Raw genomic sequence first — 15,011 nt, forward strand, 5'->3', positions numbered from 1 at the left:
ACTTCTATATCCTTCCCTTCAAGGCTCAGGGGTCCAGGATTATCTTCTGTGTTTGTGTTAATTGGTTTCCCTTTTCTTTGTTGAAGAGGGTCTGTGCAATCTTTCTGCCTACTCTGCCATCTTGCCATGAATCTGTTTTAATTTTCTTCAGCTTCAGCTTGAACTTACATATGAGCAATTGATGGGCTGTTCCACAGTCAACTCTTGTCTATGTTTTGACTGATGATGTTTAACTTCTCCGTGGCCTCTTTCCACAGACGTAGTGAATTTGATTCCTGTGTATTTCATCTAGTAAGGTTTGTATGTATAGCCACCATTTATGTTGTTGTAAAAAGGTATTTATAATGAATAAATAACTGGTCTTGCAGAATTATATCATGTGATCTCCAATGCCATTTATATCACCAGGGCCATGTGGTGCCATTTCAATTTAAATTAATAAAATCAAATTCAGCTCCTTGTGACATTAGCCACATTCTGAGTGCTTGGTAGTCACATGTGGCTAGTGGATGCTATATTGGGTGGAGCAAATGAACATTTCCATCCTTGAAGAAAGTTCAATTGGACAGTGCTGCTCCAGACACCTAGATCCACCACTGTTTCCTATAAATGGTTTTCTGTTCCTTTTCTTTATTATCTGGAATCAGAAAAACATCCTCTCCCAGCTTTGTAGAACAAGTGAAGTACAATATGAGGAACCTTTGGACACTTTTTTTAAGTGGTAGGACTAAATAGCATTCTAAACTTAAGGTTTTTCCTGGCACCAGTTTTCATCCTCAAGTATGGGTCCTTGTAGTGGGGTAACTTTCTACACACATATAATTTACTGAAATTCAACTAACTGCATTAAATGTAAGAAAGAAAAGGAAAATAAAATATTAGACTAATGTTTGCTAACCACTTATTCAAGGAATGAGTATAGGGAAGAAACTCTGAGTAGTTTCTTGTCATTTTTTCTTGGAATACACATACATACACACACACAGAGTAAAACATACATGCATATGTAATACTAACATTACACAGTATATGGCTCTATATACAAAAAAGTAAATAAAAAACCTAAACTCACTGCCATCGAGTTGATTCCGACTCATAGTGATCCCCGTTGGGTTTCCGAGGCTGTAAATCTTTACAGAAGTAGATTGCCCCATCTCCCTTCTGCAGAGAGGCTGGTAGGTTTGAACCACTGCCTTCTGGTTAGCAGCCAGATGCCTTATCCACTATGCCACCAGGGCTCCTTATGACTATATATACATGTGCTATATTTATGCTCTATATATGCTATAAATTCTTCATTTGTGCTATATACTATGTATAGAATATATAAAGTATATAGTATATATAGTATAGATACTATATATTCTATAATACATATCATAGTGTGTGTATGTATATATATATATATATATATATATATATGTATATATATATGAATTATAATTTTAATTATATACAGCTTGCATATTTCACATACCTTATCCTCATATAAGGTCTGATGTTCCTGTTATTTTATTTTTATAACCCAAGGGAAATAAGAGTTGTTTCTCTTAATTCTTTTGGCCCTTAGAAGTATAATCCTTTCTGGTATATTTTCTAGGCTCGATTCCTTGTGTTTTTCCTCAAACTCAACTACTTTCAGCATCCTGATTTCTTCAGCCAGTGAGCTGTAGTCCCCACACCCACAGTCAGCTCCTAAGAGCAATCACGTTAGAATGATTGCAGAACAGAAGATGAAAAATATCTACAGTTCCTGGAATAAGGAATTGTAGATACAGGTCCTTTTATACTTGGCTCCATTACCATCTCTCCCAGGATGCCTTCTCTGATATGTTCAATAACAGGCTGGCTTCATGTCCCAACAGTGTGCCTGCACATCACAGCCCATGCTTACCTGTCTTATAAAGGTTATCAAACTGAAATGTAATTACAACTCCCTTGAAGGTGAAGATGGTATGCTCTTCATCCTTCCATTCCAGATGGTGAATACTCAATTGGTGGAATTAAAAAAAAAAAAAAAATGGCTTTAATAAGGGGGATAACAAAGGGAATTTGGGACTAGATCGTATTTCAGGAGTTAAGAATGTCATGAAGAATCACAGAAACAGAACTGGTCAATATTTTTTTTAGAAAATATTCTTAAATTTGGATTAATTAGGCTCCTTTGGTTCCATTCTAAAACAGAGTACTCTTTAGGTAACAAAGATATCTGTCTGCAATTCCTGGCTTACTTATATCCTATCCTCTCCATGATGTCAACCTGGAAGACAGTGCATCATTCCCATTAATAACATTAGAGCCCCAGAATGATGTCAGAAAAAAAAAAATGTGAAGTAAAAATATAGCAGATATTTTCAGTAATCAATCAGGAAAAATGTGAAAGTTAGATTTTTCCCATCTTAGAAAAGGGGCAAAGAGCCCTGCTAGAGAAGTGGTGGGAGCTCTGGTAGTGTAGTGCCTAAGGCACTTGACTGCTAACCAGAAGGCTGGCAGTTCAAACCCACCAGCCACTCCTCGGAAGGAAGGTTGGGCAATCTACTTCCGTAGTGACACCACTTCGGCAACTCAAGGAGGGGTTGTTATCAGTCGGGGCTGACTCGATGGCACATAACAACAACAGAGAATTGGTTTGGCACTGGATTGCTAGAGAAAGGGTGGCAGTTCAAACCCACCAGAGGCTCTGAGGGAGAAAAGACCTGGCCATCTGCTTCTGTAAAGTTTGTAAAGATTTACAACCTATGATTACAACATGTAGTGTAGTTCTACTCTGTCCTGTAGGGCCACTGTGAGTTGTAATTGACTTGTCAGCACACAAAAGAAACAGGACAGCATAACAAAATAGTCCGTATGTTTGTTTGCTTTTGTTTTTATTATTTTTGTTTGTTTGTTTGCAGTGGTGTGAAGAGGCTGAATATACACACATTGACCAAACACAATTTAAGTCACTTAACCACATTCACATTCTCAACTAATCACTAAAGTATAAAAAAAGCAATGTCCTGATTGGCCAGAACATGAGTCATGTAAAGCCTGGCCTTTCCAAAGGAAAATGAGGGAGCTGCTATCAGAAAAAGCTAAAATGGATACAGGGAAGATGAGATGAACACCATCTATAATTCTCCTCAGAATAATTTTACAATAACCAGTCAATTTATAACTATGTAACTGAGCAGTTCCCAATGTGTTCTAATTCCTGTTATTTTTTTATATATTTAAAATTTATCAATGAGTGAAAAATGGCAGATCTGTGTAATAAAACACATTTTTAAAACTCAATTTTTGAAAACATAGCATCACAACTTAACTCATTTATATCTTCAGCAATTATTGCCAAAGCCTAACTAGTTATTTTTGGATAAAGTATTGAATATGCAAATTCAGACATTCATTCTTTCAAGGGCTGCAATTATTCTCATCACTTCAGTAAACATATTAACAAACATTGCATTTGAACACAAATGCATTTGCTTATTAACTTGAAAGCCGCATCTCAGACCACAAATTGCTTCTGTGATAAAATTCCTAATTTTCCTGTCAAACCCAAAATAAAGTATGGTCTGTTGATTTAACAAGTGTTTAGTGTGGGCATATTTCCCAAACCCAACTGCAACCCCCAAAAGATTTTAGCAAATTATTTTGTTCTTTTTGCCTTGTTTTAGGTTGATGTCTAAAATGTGACATTTGTTTTTCCCTACAATGTTGTTTATATTTGCATTTTCCTGAGCAGATTGCATGCAGTACTTTAGATTGTAAGGTGAATTATATCCTGGGGATTTTTTTTTGAAATTACCTGGAATCTTTCAATTTATTTGCACTTTTGTTCGTTTCAGTTTCAGTAGAGGATGTCTCTAACTTCGTTCTCAAATTCACAAGGAACTCTGTTTAGAGCTCGGTACCTTAAATTATACTGACAAAAAGATATGTCTATGTTTAAATTCACCGTTGTTATTCCATATTAGTGCAGTTTTGTGTCAGAGGTTGCTACAGCTGTAAGAATTAGTGGGGTGAATTAATAATAACTAGTAGGTTATTTAATAAAAATGGCACATTAATTCCCCATGTCTGAGCTATTTATTGACAATATGGATTACCATAGTTAAGGGATACTGTTGGTGCAATGATTAAGCATTCGGCTGCTAACCTAAAGGTTGATGGTTTGAACCTACCAGACGCTCTGTGGGAGAAAAGACCTAGTGATCCGCTCCTGTAAAGATGGCCTAGGAAACCCTATGTAGCAGTTCTACTCTGTCCTATAGTGTTGCTGTGAGTCGGAATCGACCCAGAGATACACAATAGCAACAACAAATGGAAGTCAGTTTTAGCTCAAGCAAAGAGTAGAATTTGATTACATCTTTCAAGAAACTTCTGAGTCCCTGTCATGTGCCATTGGAAATTCAGCAATGAGGCAACGAAGGGCTTATAGGCTTTGGAAAGCATGTTTTAGCTCTGATATTACAGAAAGTTTGTGAGTTTTTTTTTTCTTTTTCTTTTTCTTTTTGAGGGGGGAGGTAGTGATTTAACTCATTATTATATACGTATGTATTTATACACATGCAGACATACCTTGTGCTTTGTGTGGGAATGAGTGATCCATATTCACTCAGTCATTGATGTTTTAGCTTTGTTCTAGAAGTAAAAATGATAGTTTTCATAGTTTAGACGTAGTAACTACCAATTATGAGATATCTCCCATGTCCATCATTTTATATTTTATATTCAAAATTCAAAATTGATGGCCCAAGAGCATGCCCACCATTTTAAAGATATTATATTTGAATTCTTATGGATAGGAATTTGTTACAGACTCCACTACTCTTATTGCATTATATCTGATCCAGATTTGTCATTCACTTTACCTGACAAGCTTCTTGCCAGTCAAGTAGATAGTTTCAGCATCTGTCTTATGCAGAATATGTAATGAGATTTAGAAGTGGGTTGATCAAATGTATGCTACTCCAGGTGTCCCAGGGAGTAAACAGACCAAGATGTCTGAATCCAGTGTCCCTGGTATTAATGTGTAGTTATTGGCGAAAAAACAGATTTCCATATAACCTTTACGCCAAACTGTTAAGAGGCATGAGAGCACCTTGGCTGAGAACTACTAGGTTTTTGGATTATGAATAATAAATCATTTTTCACTTGTAGATTCTAAAAGCAAATCTTAATTTGTGTAGAATGAGCATTTGACCACTGAAGTCTGATGGTAAATTTATAAGATCATTCAAGAGTATTACAATATGATGATTATGCAAAGGTACTTAATTTGGTGACATTTACCACTGAGATAAAGCTGCAAGGTTAGTCTATTTCTAGAAAACAGTGTAAATGTTGTACAGTTGAAAAGCTGGTGTACATAGTCCCAAGAGCAAAGGGACTTTTTTTTTTTTTTTTTTTCCATCAAATCACTGCATTAAGCCTTTTGGGATGGAATTTCGGCATGTAGATGTACTTTCATGAAGTTTTCAACAGTTTGCATATTTCAAATATATTTCATTCCAAGAATTTACTTAGAGTTTTTTGTGAACTGCAAAGTTATTTAATAAAAGTAGAAATCTGTTACTGTAACAAAAGATTGTGATGTGCAAAACTAAGAGCCTCAGAAAAGTTCTCAAATTTATGACTTGACTCTGTCATTTACTTGTCACACTTTATGACTAAGTATTGTGCTTAAGAGCCCTGAGCAGTTGGATTACAAATCCCCACAAAGAAAATGAGTCAAATTTGTAGATTTATTGGACTCATATTTGTGAAAGAAGGTGCTGTGTATTATCTTCAGTTTTCCTCAATAAATCTCATACAAATGAAAAATAACCAGATTTAAAGTCAGGTAGGGGCAGTGGTTGCTCAGTGGTAGAATTCTCACATTGCATATAAATGATCCGAATTAAATCCCTGGCCAATGCACCCCATGCACCACACCTCCCATCTGCAGTGGAGGGTTATGTGTTGCTGTGATGCTGAACAATTTTTTTTTTCAGTTTCAAAGTCCCAGTTTCTCTTTCCATAAAGAGGAGAAAAATGAAGAAACCACTGAAGCAAGAGTCTTCTTAATTCTAGCATTCGATGAGGTAGATATTCAGTTACTGTGCATTTCTATTATTATTCCATGGCAGAACATATGACAGAGACTTGGAAACTCACATGCCTGAAGCCATGTTAGTCTTACGTTCTATAACTATGTTGCTTGCAGGGCTGTTGTTGCCACAGTAGTTAGCTGTGGCCCAGACAAATGCAGTGCTGGTCTGTTCTCACAAATCTTTATCCTAGTCTTCGCTGCAAAGAGGGAAGGCACTGCCATATGCTTTCAGCCACAGTCTCTTGTCCCAGGTTCCTCACTTGGTTGATAACATCCTGCTCAATACGACTCTTGTCATCAGCCTGAGGTATAATGACTGACTTCAGCCCAAGGAACCTGGAGCGATGAAGAGACAAGTACTCAATTTGTTTGCAACATCAGGACAATTCTTTCTGCACTTGATAAGATGATAGGGAAAACTGTAGTCCCTGAGCTAGTGGTTTTATCATAGGGGCACTGTAATAATTTTCAGGGTCGAGGGAATCAATGTAGTTTATTCAATGTTGAAAGTGAAGGAGCCGAATCCAAGTCCTAGGTTGAAGCATACTCTCTTCACAATCACCTCCACCCCACATCAGCACCCAAGCAATGCTCACTTTGGGCATCAACGGATGGGGCCCTTACTTCCTTTAACAGGTAATTTCCACTTCCATACTAAGACAGATTAGGAAGAAAGGCCTGGTGATCTAACCCTGAAATTCAATCCAAAACATCCCTATGCATCACAAATGGATCCACAACTGATCATGGCAATGGTGCACGATTGGACACTGTTTTGTTCCGTTTTGCATGAGGTCATTGTAAGTCAGGTACCAACTCAACTGCAGCTAACAAAAACAACAACATAAACAGGCACACATATCTACTTAAGAAACTAATCATGCCGTTTTGTTTCTTAGTAAGGCAGTCCCCAGATTGCAAATGAGTTCTGTTCCTAAATCTGTGTTTAAGTTGAATTTGTGCATAAGTTGGAATAGTTAGGTTCGTATCTAATGTCACTTATTCAAATGTTTGTCTTAGTATATAGTTCATAGTGTACATTTCTATGCATAAAAACCTTTAAAGACACACTTCCATATACAGTAAAACATCTTTAACATAATGCACTAATAATCATAATAATAATAATGTTTTGATATGCATTGCAAAGTAGCACGTGTTTGTTACTAAGAGCCATTGTCTGTATTTCAAATTTTTAATATAATTGGGTTTACAGGCGTCGGTTTGTAAGGAAACAGTTGTATGTAAGTAGGACTTTTGTAACCCAGAGAATGCCTGTACATAATAACCTTTGGAAGTACAGGTACAGAAGTTACTTACAGAGTTTAAACAAAGACAGTCTTTTTTAATGCAACATTATTTTCAGCAAGAGGAAAAGCAATCAATATTTAATAAGATAATGAGAAATTTTATATCACCTGGGGAAGAATTCCATTTAATGATAAATAATGTTAGCGTGGACAGAAATAATTATATTTGTTGGGTAAGAGAATATTAACATTCTTCAAAGTATCTCAAGAAAATCTTAGCTCTGAAGAATTTGTTAAAACCAATACACTAATACTTTTGGTAGAGCAGAAATATATTTAAAACAGAATAGTTTCTGCCTTTTCACAAAGTGACATAATTCAGGAATTGTGTATATATGAAGAGGATCTAGCTAAAGGAAGTGAAAAATGTTTATATCTAATGGAAGAAATCTTTTCCATTTTGTTTCTTTAGTCAAAACTTTGGAATGATAGCTTTTAGATCTTAGACATTTACTGAAATAAAGTATTTTCTTGTGTATTTTATGGTCTATTAAATCTTTCCAGCTATTAAGTAGATAGGAAGAAGTGCTTTTTCATATTTTTATTTATCTGTACAATTTTCTACATAGCCACTGTACGTTTATTATTCATCAGCTAAACACAAAAACACAGTTTTCAAATGAAGCTATCAGGCATGCTTAGTCAGACCATAAACATTCTAACTCCGGAATTAAAATGACTTTTTCCCATACAAAATGTACTTTGTAGGTAAGAAAATACAAGTATCCTTTGTCATGAGTCTCCCACTCAAAACTGGTGATGTGAGCTACCTCTCTCCTGTTTTTAGAGACTTTTCTGCACCTGTAAGCATTTAGAAACAGTAACTGGCAGACCATTTACAGGTTAAACATCAAGCCCACCCACTTATGGTTTCCTGTCATATTTATTCTAGCCTAGCATGTGCCTTGTCCAGCCTTTTGCTGACTTCACAGGGTGGGTAAAAATGCAAATAAACCGTATGTAAACATATAAAGGCTGTTCCACCTGAGAGGAGTTGACGCAAAGCACTGTATCAGGCTGGTTACATATAACCAACATGGACTTGATAGGGATGGAGAAAAATAGAAGAACAAAATGGATGGATGGGTTTTCAACAAATCTGAGCCTCTGCCCACATGAGCTTGATGACCACCCATTTGTGGAGTGCCTACCATGTCCAAAGTACAGAACTGAGTGCTTTGAATGCATTGTCTAAATAAATCCATTGAACAACCCTGTGAGAAGAATGGTGTGCTCTTTGTTTTATATATTATAAACGTAGGTTCAAGGGAATTAAGTAATTTGCCCAGCTGATGGGGGGTGGATCCAGCCTATAAAGCAATGAGCACTTAGTGCTGAATCTGTTTCTTTTCATTACATTGTTCCATGAAAAGAATGTCTGGGCCCAGGATTAGACAGAACAGAGCAGATACTAGGAAACTAGGAAAAAAGTCCCTACAAAAATGTAAATTCTATGAATGTATCTTTAGATAATTGCCTGACATAGTTGTTGTGGTTCTTGTTGTTAGCTGATGTCGAATCAGCCCCCAACTCATGATGACCCCATAAACAACAGAAGGCAATACTCTCTGCCGGGGTCCTGCACCACCCATGTGATCAGTTGCAGACAGGACCATTATGATCAGAGGGTTTACATTGGCTGCTTGTAGTAATTACATCGCCAAGTCCTTCTTCTTAGTCTGTCAGTACCACTGAGCCTGTCTCGCATCAGAGCAACACAAAAGCCTATGCTGGCAAATGGATGGTGGTTGTGCATGAGGTGCATTGGCTTGAAATTGAACCTAAGTTTCCCCCACAGAAGCCATTCAGATTTTTTTTTGGTAGTGACTGAGGGAAAAGGAAGGAAGGAGAGAAGAAAGGATGGATGGAGGGAGAAAGGAAGGAAGGAAACTATTGGGTTGACACACAGAAAATATTTCTTATCAAAGTGGTTGAATATGGGTTTGGCTAAATCAAGAGGCCGGGAGTTCCTTATCAGCTTGTGCACCAGTATACACAGCCCACGCTTGCTTGGTGAGGATGCTATCACTCACTGACGTCAAGTCGACTCAGACTCATAGTGAACCCCTCCTTGGGTTTCCAAGGCAGTATCTTTATGGAAGTAGATTGCCTGGTCTTCCTTCCAAGGAGTGACCAGTGGGTTTAAGCCACCAGCCTTCTGGTTAGCAATCAAATGCCTTATTTCTCCATCTTGAATTGTGCATATTGCATATTTGTAGACCTCTCTAAAAAGTAGATTCAGTAAATCTGGTGTAGGGCCCAAAAAACCAAACTCACTGCCATTGAGTTGATTCTCACTCATAGTGACCCTCATTGGGTTTCCAAGGCAGTAAATCTTTGCCCCATCTTCCATCCATGGAATGGCTGGTGGGTTGAACCCCCAACCTTCTGATTAGCAGTCAGATGCCTTAGGCATGTGCCAACAGAGCTCCTGTTGGGGGGGGGGGAGATGTGGGGGTCAGGATGCTACATTTACAACAGATTTTTATATGATGCAAGTGATATCATTGGTCCTCGGTTCTGACTGTGTCAAGAGTATTAAGTATTCAGAGATACAATGTGGGTAGACAATTGTCCTTTGTTTCATTTCCTTTTACAAGTTTCTGAAATTCTGGGATTTGGGAGGAATAAAATGAGGGAGGGAGCTCTGGTAGCATAGTGCCTAAGGCACTTGACTGCTAACCAGAGGGCTGGCGGTTCAAACCCACCAGCCACTCCTCAGAAGAAAGGTTGGGCAATCTACTTCCATGGTGATACTGCCTCAGAAACCCAAGAGTGGTCACTATGAGTCAGGTCCGACTTGATGGTACATAACAACAACAACAACAACAACATGAGGGAGGAGTCCTGGGTTGGCACAAAAGGTTAAGCACCAGCTATTAATTGAGAAGTTTGTGGTTTTCAAACCACCCAGAAGCATTTTGGAAAGAAAGGTCTGGTGATCTGGTTCCAAAAATCAGCCTTTGAAAACTGTATGGCATGCAGTTCTACCCTGAAACACAAAGAACTGCCACGAGTCATAGTTGCTTTGGTAAGAATTTTTTTTTTTTTTTCTTTTTGGTAAGGCAAGGGAGAGTTAAGAAGTTGTCACGGTTCAATTTTAAAACTCTAAGTGCAGAAATAAAGGCAAAATAGAAGGAAGAGTGACCCAAAATGCTCATACAAATGAAGACTTGTCCTTGGAAGTATTCCTAGAGTCACGCTACAAGCAAAGCAGAATGAAAAATAACGGGGGAACTACCACAAATGAGAAAGGGTTCCAGATTTTTCTCTTCATTTCTATTTTTGGTCTTCTAAGTTCACAAGGAAAGAGTTGAGACCTCGTGTTTTTGACTCTAAATTTCATTTTTATCTCTCAGTAGAATAGTTGCTTTATATCTGAGAGACTTACATGTCAAGAGAATAAAAAAATCAAGAGAATCCTAATTTTAAAAATGAGTAAAAGATGAAAGATTGTATTGAGAATTAGGGGTTAAATTTGCAAACTTACTTTTCAGCGTTTAATCATTAAAATTTTATTATGCATTATTTCACATATAGAAAGTCATGCAATCAATAATGTATAAAGATGAACATCTATATAAACAACGACTACCCAGTTTGAAAGGAGCTCTGGTAGCTCAGTGCCTAAAGTATCTGACTACTAACCAGAAAGGTGGTGGTTCAAACCCACCAGCCACTCTTTGGAAGCAAGACTGGGCAATCTACTTCCATAACAATTTACTGCCTTGGAAACCCACAGGGGTCACTCTGAGTCAGAATCTACTCAATGGCAGTAGTTTTTTTTTTTTTTTTAACTCAGCTTGAGAAAGAAAACAAAAATAAATAATTGTCTCCTCTATACTTCCAAACACATCCTGCTTTCTCAGGAGACATTTTAAATACCTTAAAGTTGATAATTATCATTTTTGTATTTTTTTTAAATATGTTTACTGCATTCTTAATATATGTGTTTTAAAACTTTATGTAAATAGTATCAAAGTGTATTTAACTTTTCTTTTTTACTAACCATTCTGAGAGATTTCCATGCTTATAAACATTCATCTTTTTTAAAAATTTTATTGTGCTTTGGGTGCAAATTTACAGAGCAAAATTTGTTTTGCATTCAATAGTTTGTGTACATTTGATTTCATACCCCAATTACCATCCCCCATCATCTCCTCCACTCCTGTCCCTGTGACTGCCCCTTTCCCTGTGCCTTTCTTAACTATGCACTGCTGTCTGTCTACCTTTCCCTCTCTGAATGCTGCCCCTCTGGTGTGCCTCGGCTGATTGCTCTAAGGGGTGTATCTGCCTTGATTAGGTGGGTACATTACCTTGGGATAGATGTTCTGCATGTAGGTCTTTCTGCTGTTGGGCTGAGAGCCAATCCATGAGAGTGAGTCCAATTCTAGGCCCAAAGGGCCATAGTCTTGGGGGTTCCACCAGACTCTATGCAACCAGTAATTCTGGTCATTTTTGTGTTTTTGGATTTTGTTCCACATTTTTCCTCCCACTCTATCAAAGATCTGCAGGTTTGATCCCTTTCTGAGTAGTTGGCATTGGCAGCTGGATACCATCTAGTTCTTCTGGTCTTGGGGTCCATCATATCTTTGGAACATTTATCTTTTCACAGCTCTATAATATTCCATCTCACCTCATTTATTTTCAATATTGAGATAATTTTCACATTTTTAAAATGTTTAAGTGTATATACAATGTCCAAGTTAAATATTTTGTGTATCAATACAACAATTTTTAGATGACCTATGGCCTATTAGAAGAACTCTGGATGAAAACTCAAATGGATGCTACATCTGACCCAGGCAATTAATTGTTTTATAAACAACTCACTAAATTTCTGGGTTTTGTTTTTTTTTTTTGCAATCTCCATCTAGAAAATGGATATTCAATTACCTAGTGTGCTTATTTCTTAAGATTATAAAAAGCAATTGAGATGATTGTTATGATAATACTTTAAAATTTATAACATTAATGGATATGTAATTTTATGGTAAGAATTGTGGCCTTTCTTGAAGTGGATGCCTTAATTTATGCAATGAATATGCTCTTGAGATTTTTATATGGCAATTAATTTTTTAATGAAAAATCTACTTTTTTATATTAAGTATTTCACTGTTTTAAAACTTTTGGAAAAACTCTTGTTTTAAAGCTAGCTTTTTTCTTTTGGATTCTCATTGATAAATATGGCTTTGGAGTTAGTGCATTACTTATTCAGACCCCCTAGGTGGTATTTATGTTCTTTTATCACAGTGTATCATTTAGTAAATAGCACTGTGGTGGCTTAGAAGAGTTGAGAGTGCCTCAAGGACAGGTATTTACCCAGACAAATTGAAATGGATAGTTGAGCAGTTACCCAATTAATATATTAAATGTGCTTAGTCAATCTAGATAAATCAGAGAAATATGTGCTCTTTTTCCCCTTCATAGTCAGTATGAGATTGGCCTGAAGTGTCTGAGATAATTGCCTCAACTTTCTACTTCATCTTTGCCTATAGAGACCTAGCCTAATATCCTACTAGTGAACAAATGAAATTCTCACCTTTTCTGACAAACCTTTTAAAAATATTTAACTTCTAAATGTGATGCATTTGTGCTTTTTACTTTAACCTTTTGCTTCTGATAAATACGTGGATGCATGTGATCTTCAATCACGTAACTCTTGTGTAAAGAATACATTATCTTTTATTAATAAGAGAAATCATGCTTTAAATAGATTTCTTAATATAGTCTTTTTTTTTGTTTAAATATACTCTCAGGGGTTAAAAAAATCCTTGGAATTTGTTTTACAGATGGCAACTGAATGGAAGTGATATTGATCTGAGTTTGGAATATCGTTACAAACTGAATGGAGGAAATCTTGTGGTTATTAACCCTAACAGAAATTGGGATATAGGAAGCTACCAGTGTTTTGCAACAAATTCACTTGGAACAGTTGTCAGCAGAGAAGCTAAACTCCAGTTTGCCTGTAAGTTTATGTTCACACATCTAGCAAGACCAGCATTTTAAAATGTATAACTTCATTTGTGTTATCATTTTGTGTTTCAGAAATAATAGATGAATTTTAATAATTTAATAAATAGGTTGAACGAACAATTCATTATGTTTTTGATTTCTGTATACAGTATGAATTAGAACTTGTGTGTATGGATATGTTTTGTTTTACTATTTTATAAGGGATCTGTTTAGGGAAGGAAAATATGTTTATTGAGCAGCTAATCTGTGTTGCACTGTGTTAAAACTGAAAAGAATATGAGGGAATTGTCAGATGTGGTCCTTGTCCTTGAAGAATATCCAAATTAGAGAATTCCATCTGACAAACATGGAAAAATTGAGGAAACAGACAGTGAAAAAGGCAAGTATGAAGTGCTTCTGACCTCTTTTAAGGTTTTGCCTATCTCACAGAGTCTGTCAGTACCACCCGTCACTTAGGGCCTTAGAAGTCATTTTTGTATTCTGCTAATTGAACCTAGGTGGACACTGGTCCTACCTGAGAAAATGATATTAATTCTCCAGGGAATTTGGAAATAGGGCCAGAGGACCCAATTGGTTTTTATTTTCCTAATATGGGGTTGCCTATTTTCCACTTATGTTTTCTTTTATTGAGTCTAAGTTTCTCAGTCATGTATTTTGTTTATAATATATGTCACAATTACCTGATGCCTAAGATCTTTTAGTTTGTTATACCTAAAAATTTTTGAAATTGGAATGTATATATATTCTTTTAGTATGGTTGTACACCTACTTCTGCTTCCTGCCCATCCGCCCCACCCCAAAAAACAATTATTAAATTGATGATGTGGTGAAATAGGAGAACTTTTTTGGACACCACCTAAAATTGTAGCCCTGACCATAAAAATCAGCATGAAGCTAGTTCCTTTGTGATGGAGGTCAAATATTACTGCCATTCTCTAACTTCTTCATCATGTCTGACACCAGTTATCCTCCCCAGAAACTTTTTCTCTATTGGGTTTGATAATCCCTTACAAGATCACAGAGATCATCATGGAAATAGCATATCTTCAATAACAACTTCAACAGAGAAGGTATAAACCCAGAGGGTATAAAGAAACAAAGATTTACATACGGCAAGGTTCAGGAGAGTACAAACAGGAGGCCTCAATGGCTCAAAGGAAACCTGCTTAAGTCTAAAGGGGGCCAAATTAGCCTTCCCCAAAACCAATATTCTTACCACCCATTGGGAAACTTTCAAACAGGAAACTCAATGATGTCACTTGTTGAACTTGGCTATCAGCTACTCCTATCAACTGTCTCCTGGCTCCTTGTGGTCAGCCTAAAGACAGCTCTTGAGTGGCCCCTGCTTTATGGGCAGCTCCCCTGCTTTGGGTGCAACCTGGCTCTCAAAATGTTATGGAACACTCTGCTGTCACTGTCTGGGTCCGCTGGTTGTCTCTACTTTGCCTGGTGCTGTTGTGTCTCCCTTCCCCCTACCAGAGGCACAGGTTTGCCCAGTCTGTTGTTGTTGTTGTTATGTGCCATCGAGTCGAACCTGACTCATAGCAACCCCCCCTTGGGTTTCCGAGGCAGTATCACTATGGAAGTAGATTGCCCCATCTTCCTTCTGAGGAGTGGCTGGTGGATTTGAACCGCCAGCCTTCTGGTTA

The 15,011-nt window shown here is 37.0% G+C and overlaps 1 protein-coding gene across 1 annotated transcript in view; it reads left to right on the top strand.

The window, feature by feature from the left end:
• Positions 1-15,011, top strand: part of CNTN3 (contactin 3) — a 410,001-nt gene that overhangs the window by 31,715 nt on the left and 363,275 nt on the right. The window contains exon 3 of the mRNA XM_042781845.1: positions 13,179-13,354. Coding sequence (XP_042637779.1) covers positions 13,179-13,354 — 176 coding nt within the window. The remainder of the gene's footprint in view (positions 1-13,178; positions 13,355-15,011) is intronic.

This window comes from Orycteropus afer, unplaced genomic scaffold (genome assembly GCF_000298275.1).
Source record: "Orycteropus afer afer isolate SDZICR_OR568_19922 unplaced genomic scaffold, OryAfe1.0 scaffold00180, whole genome shotgun sequence".
NCBI lineage: Eukaryota > Metazoa > Chordata > Mammalia > Tubulidentata > Orycteropodidae > Orycteropus > Orycteropus afer.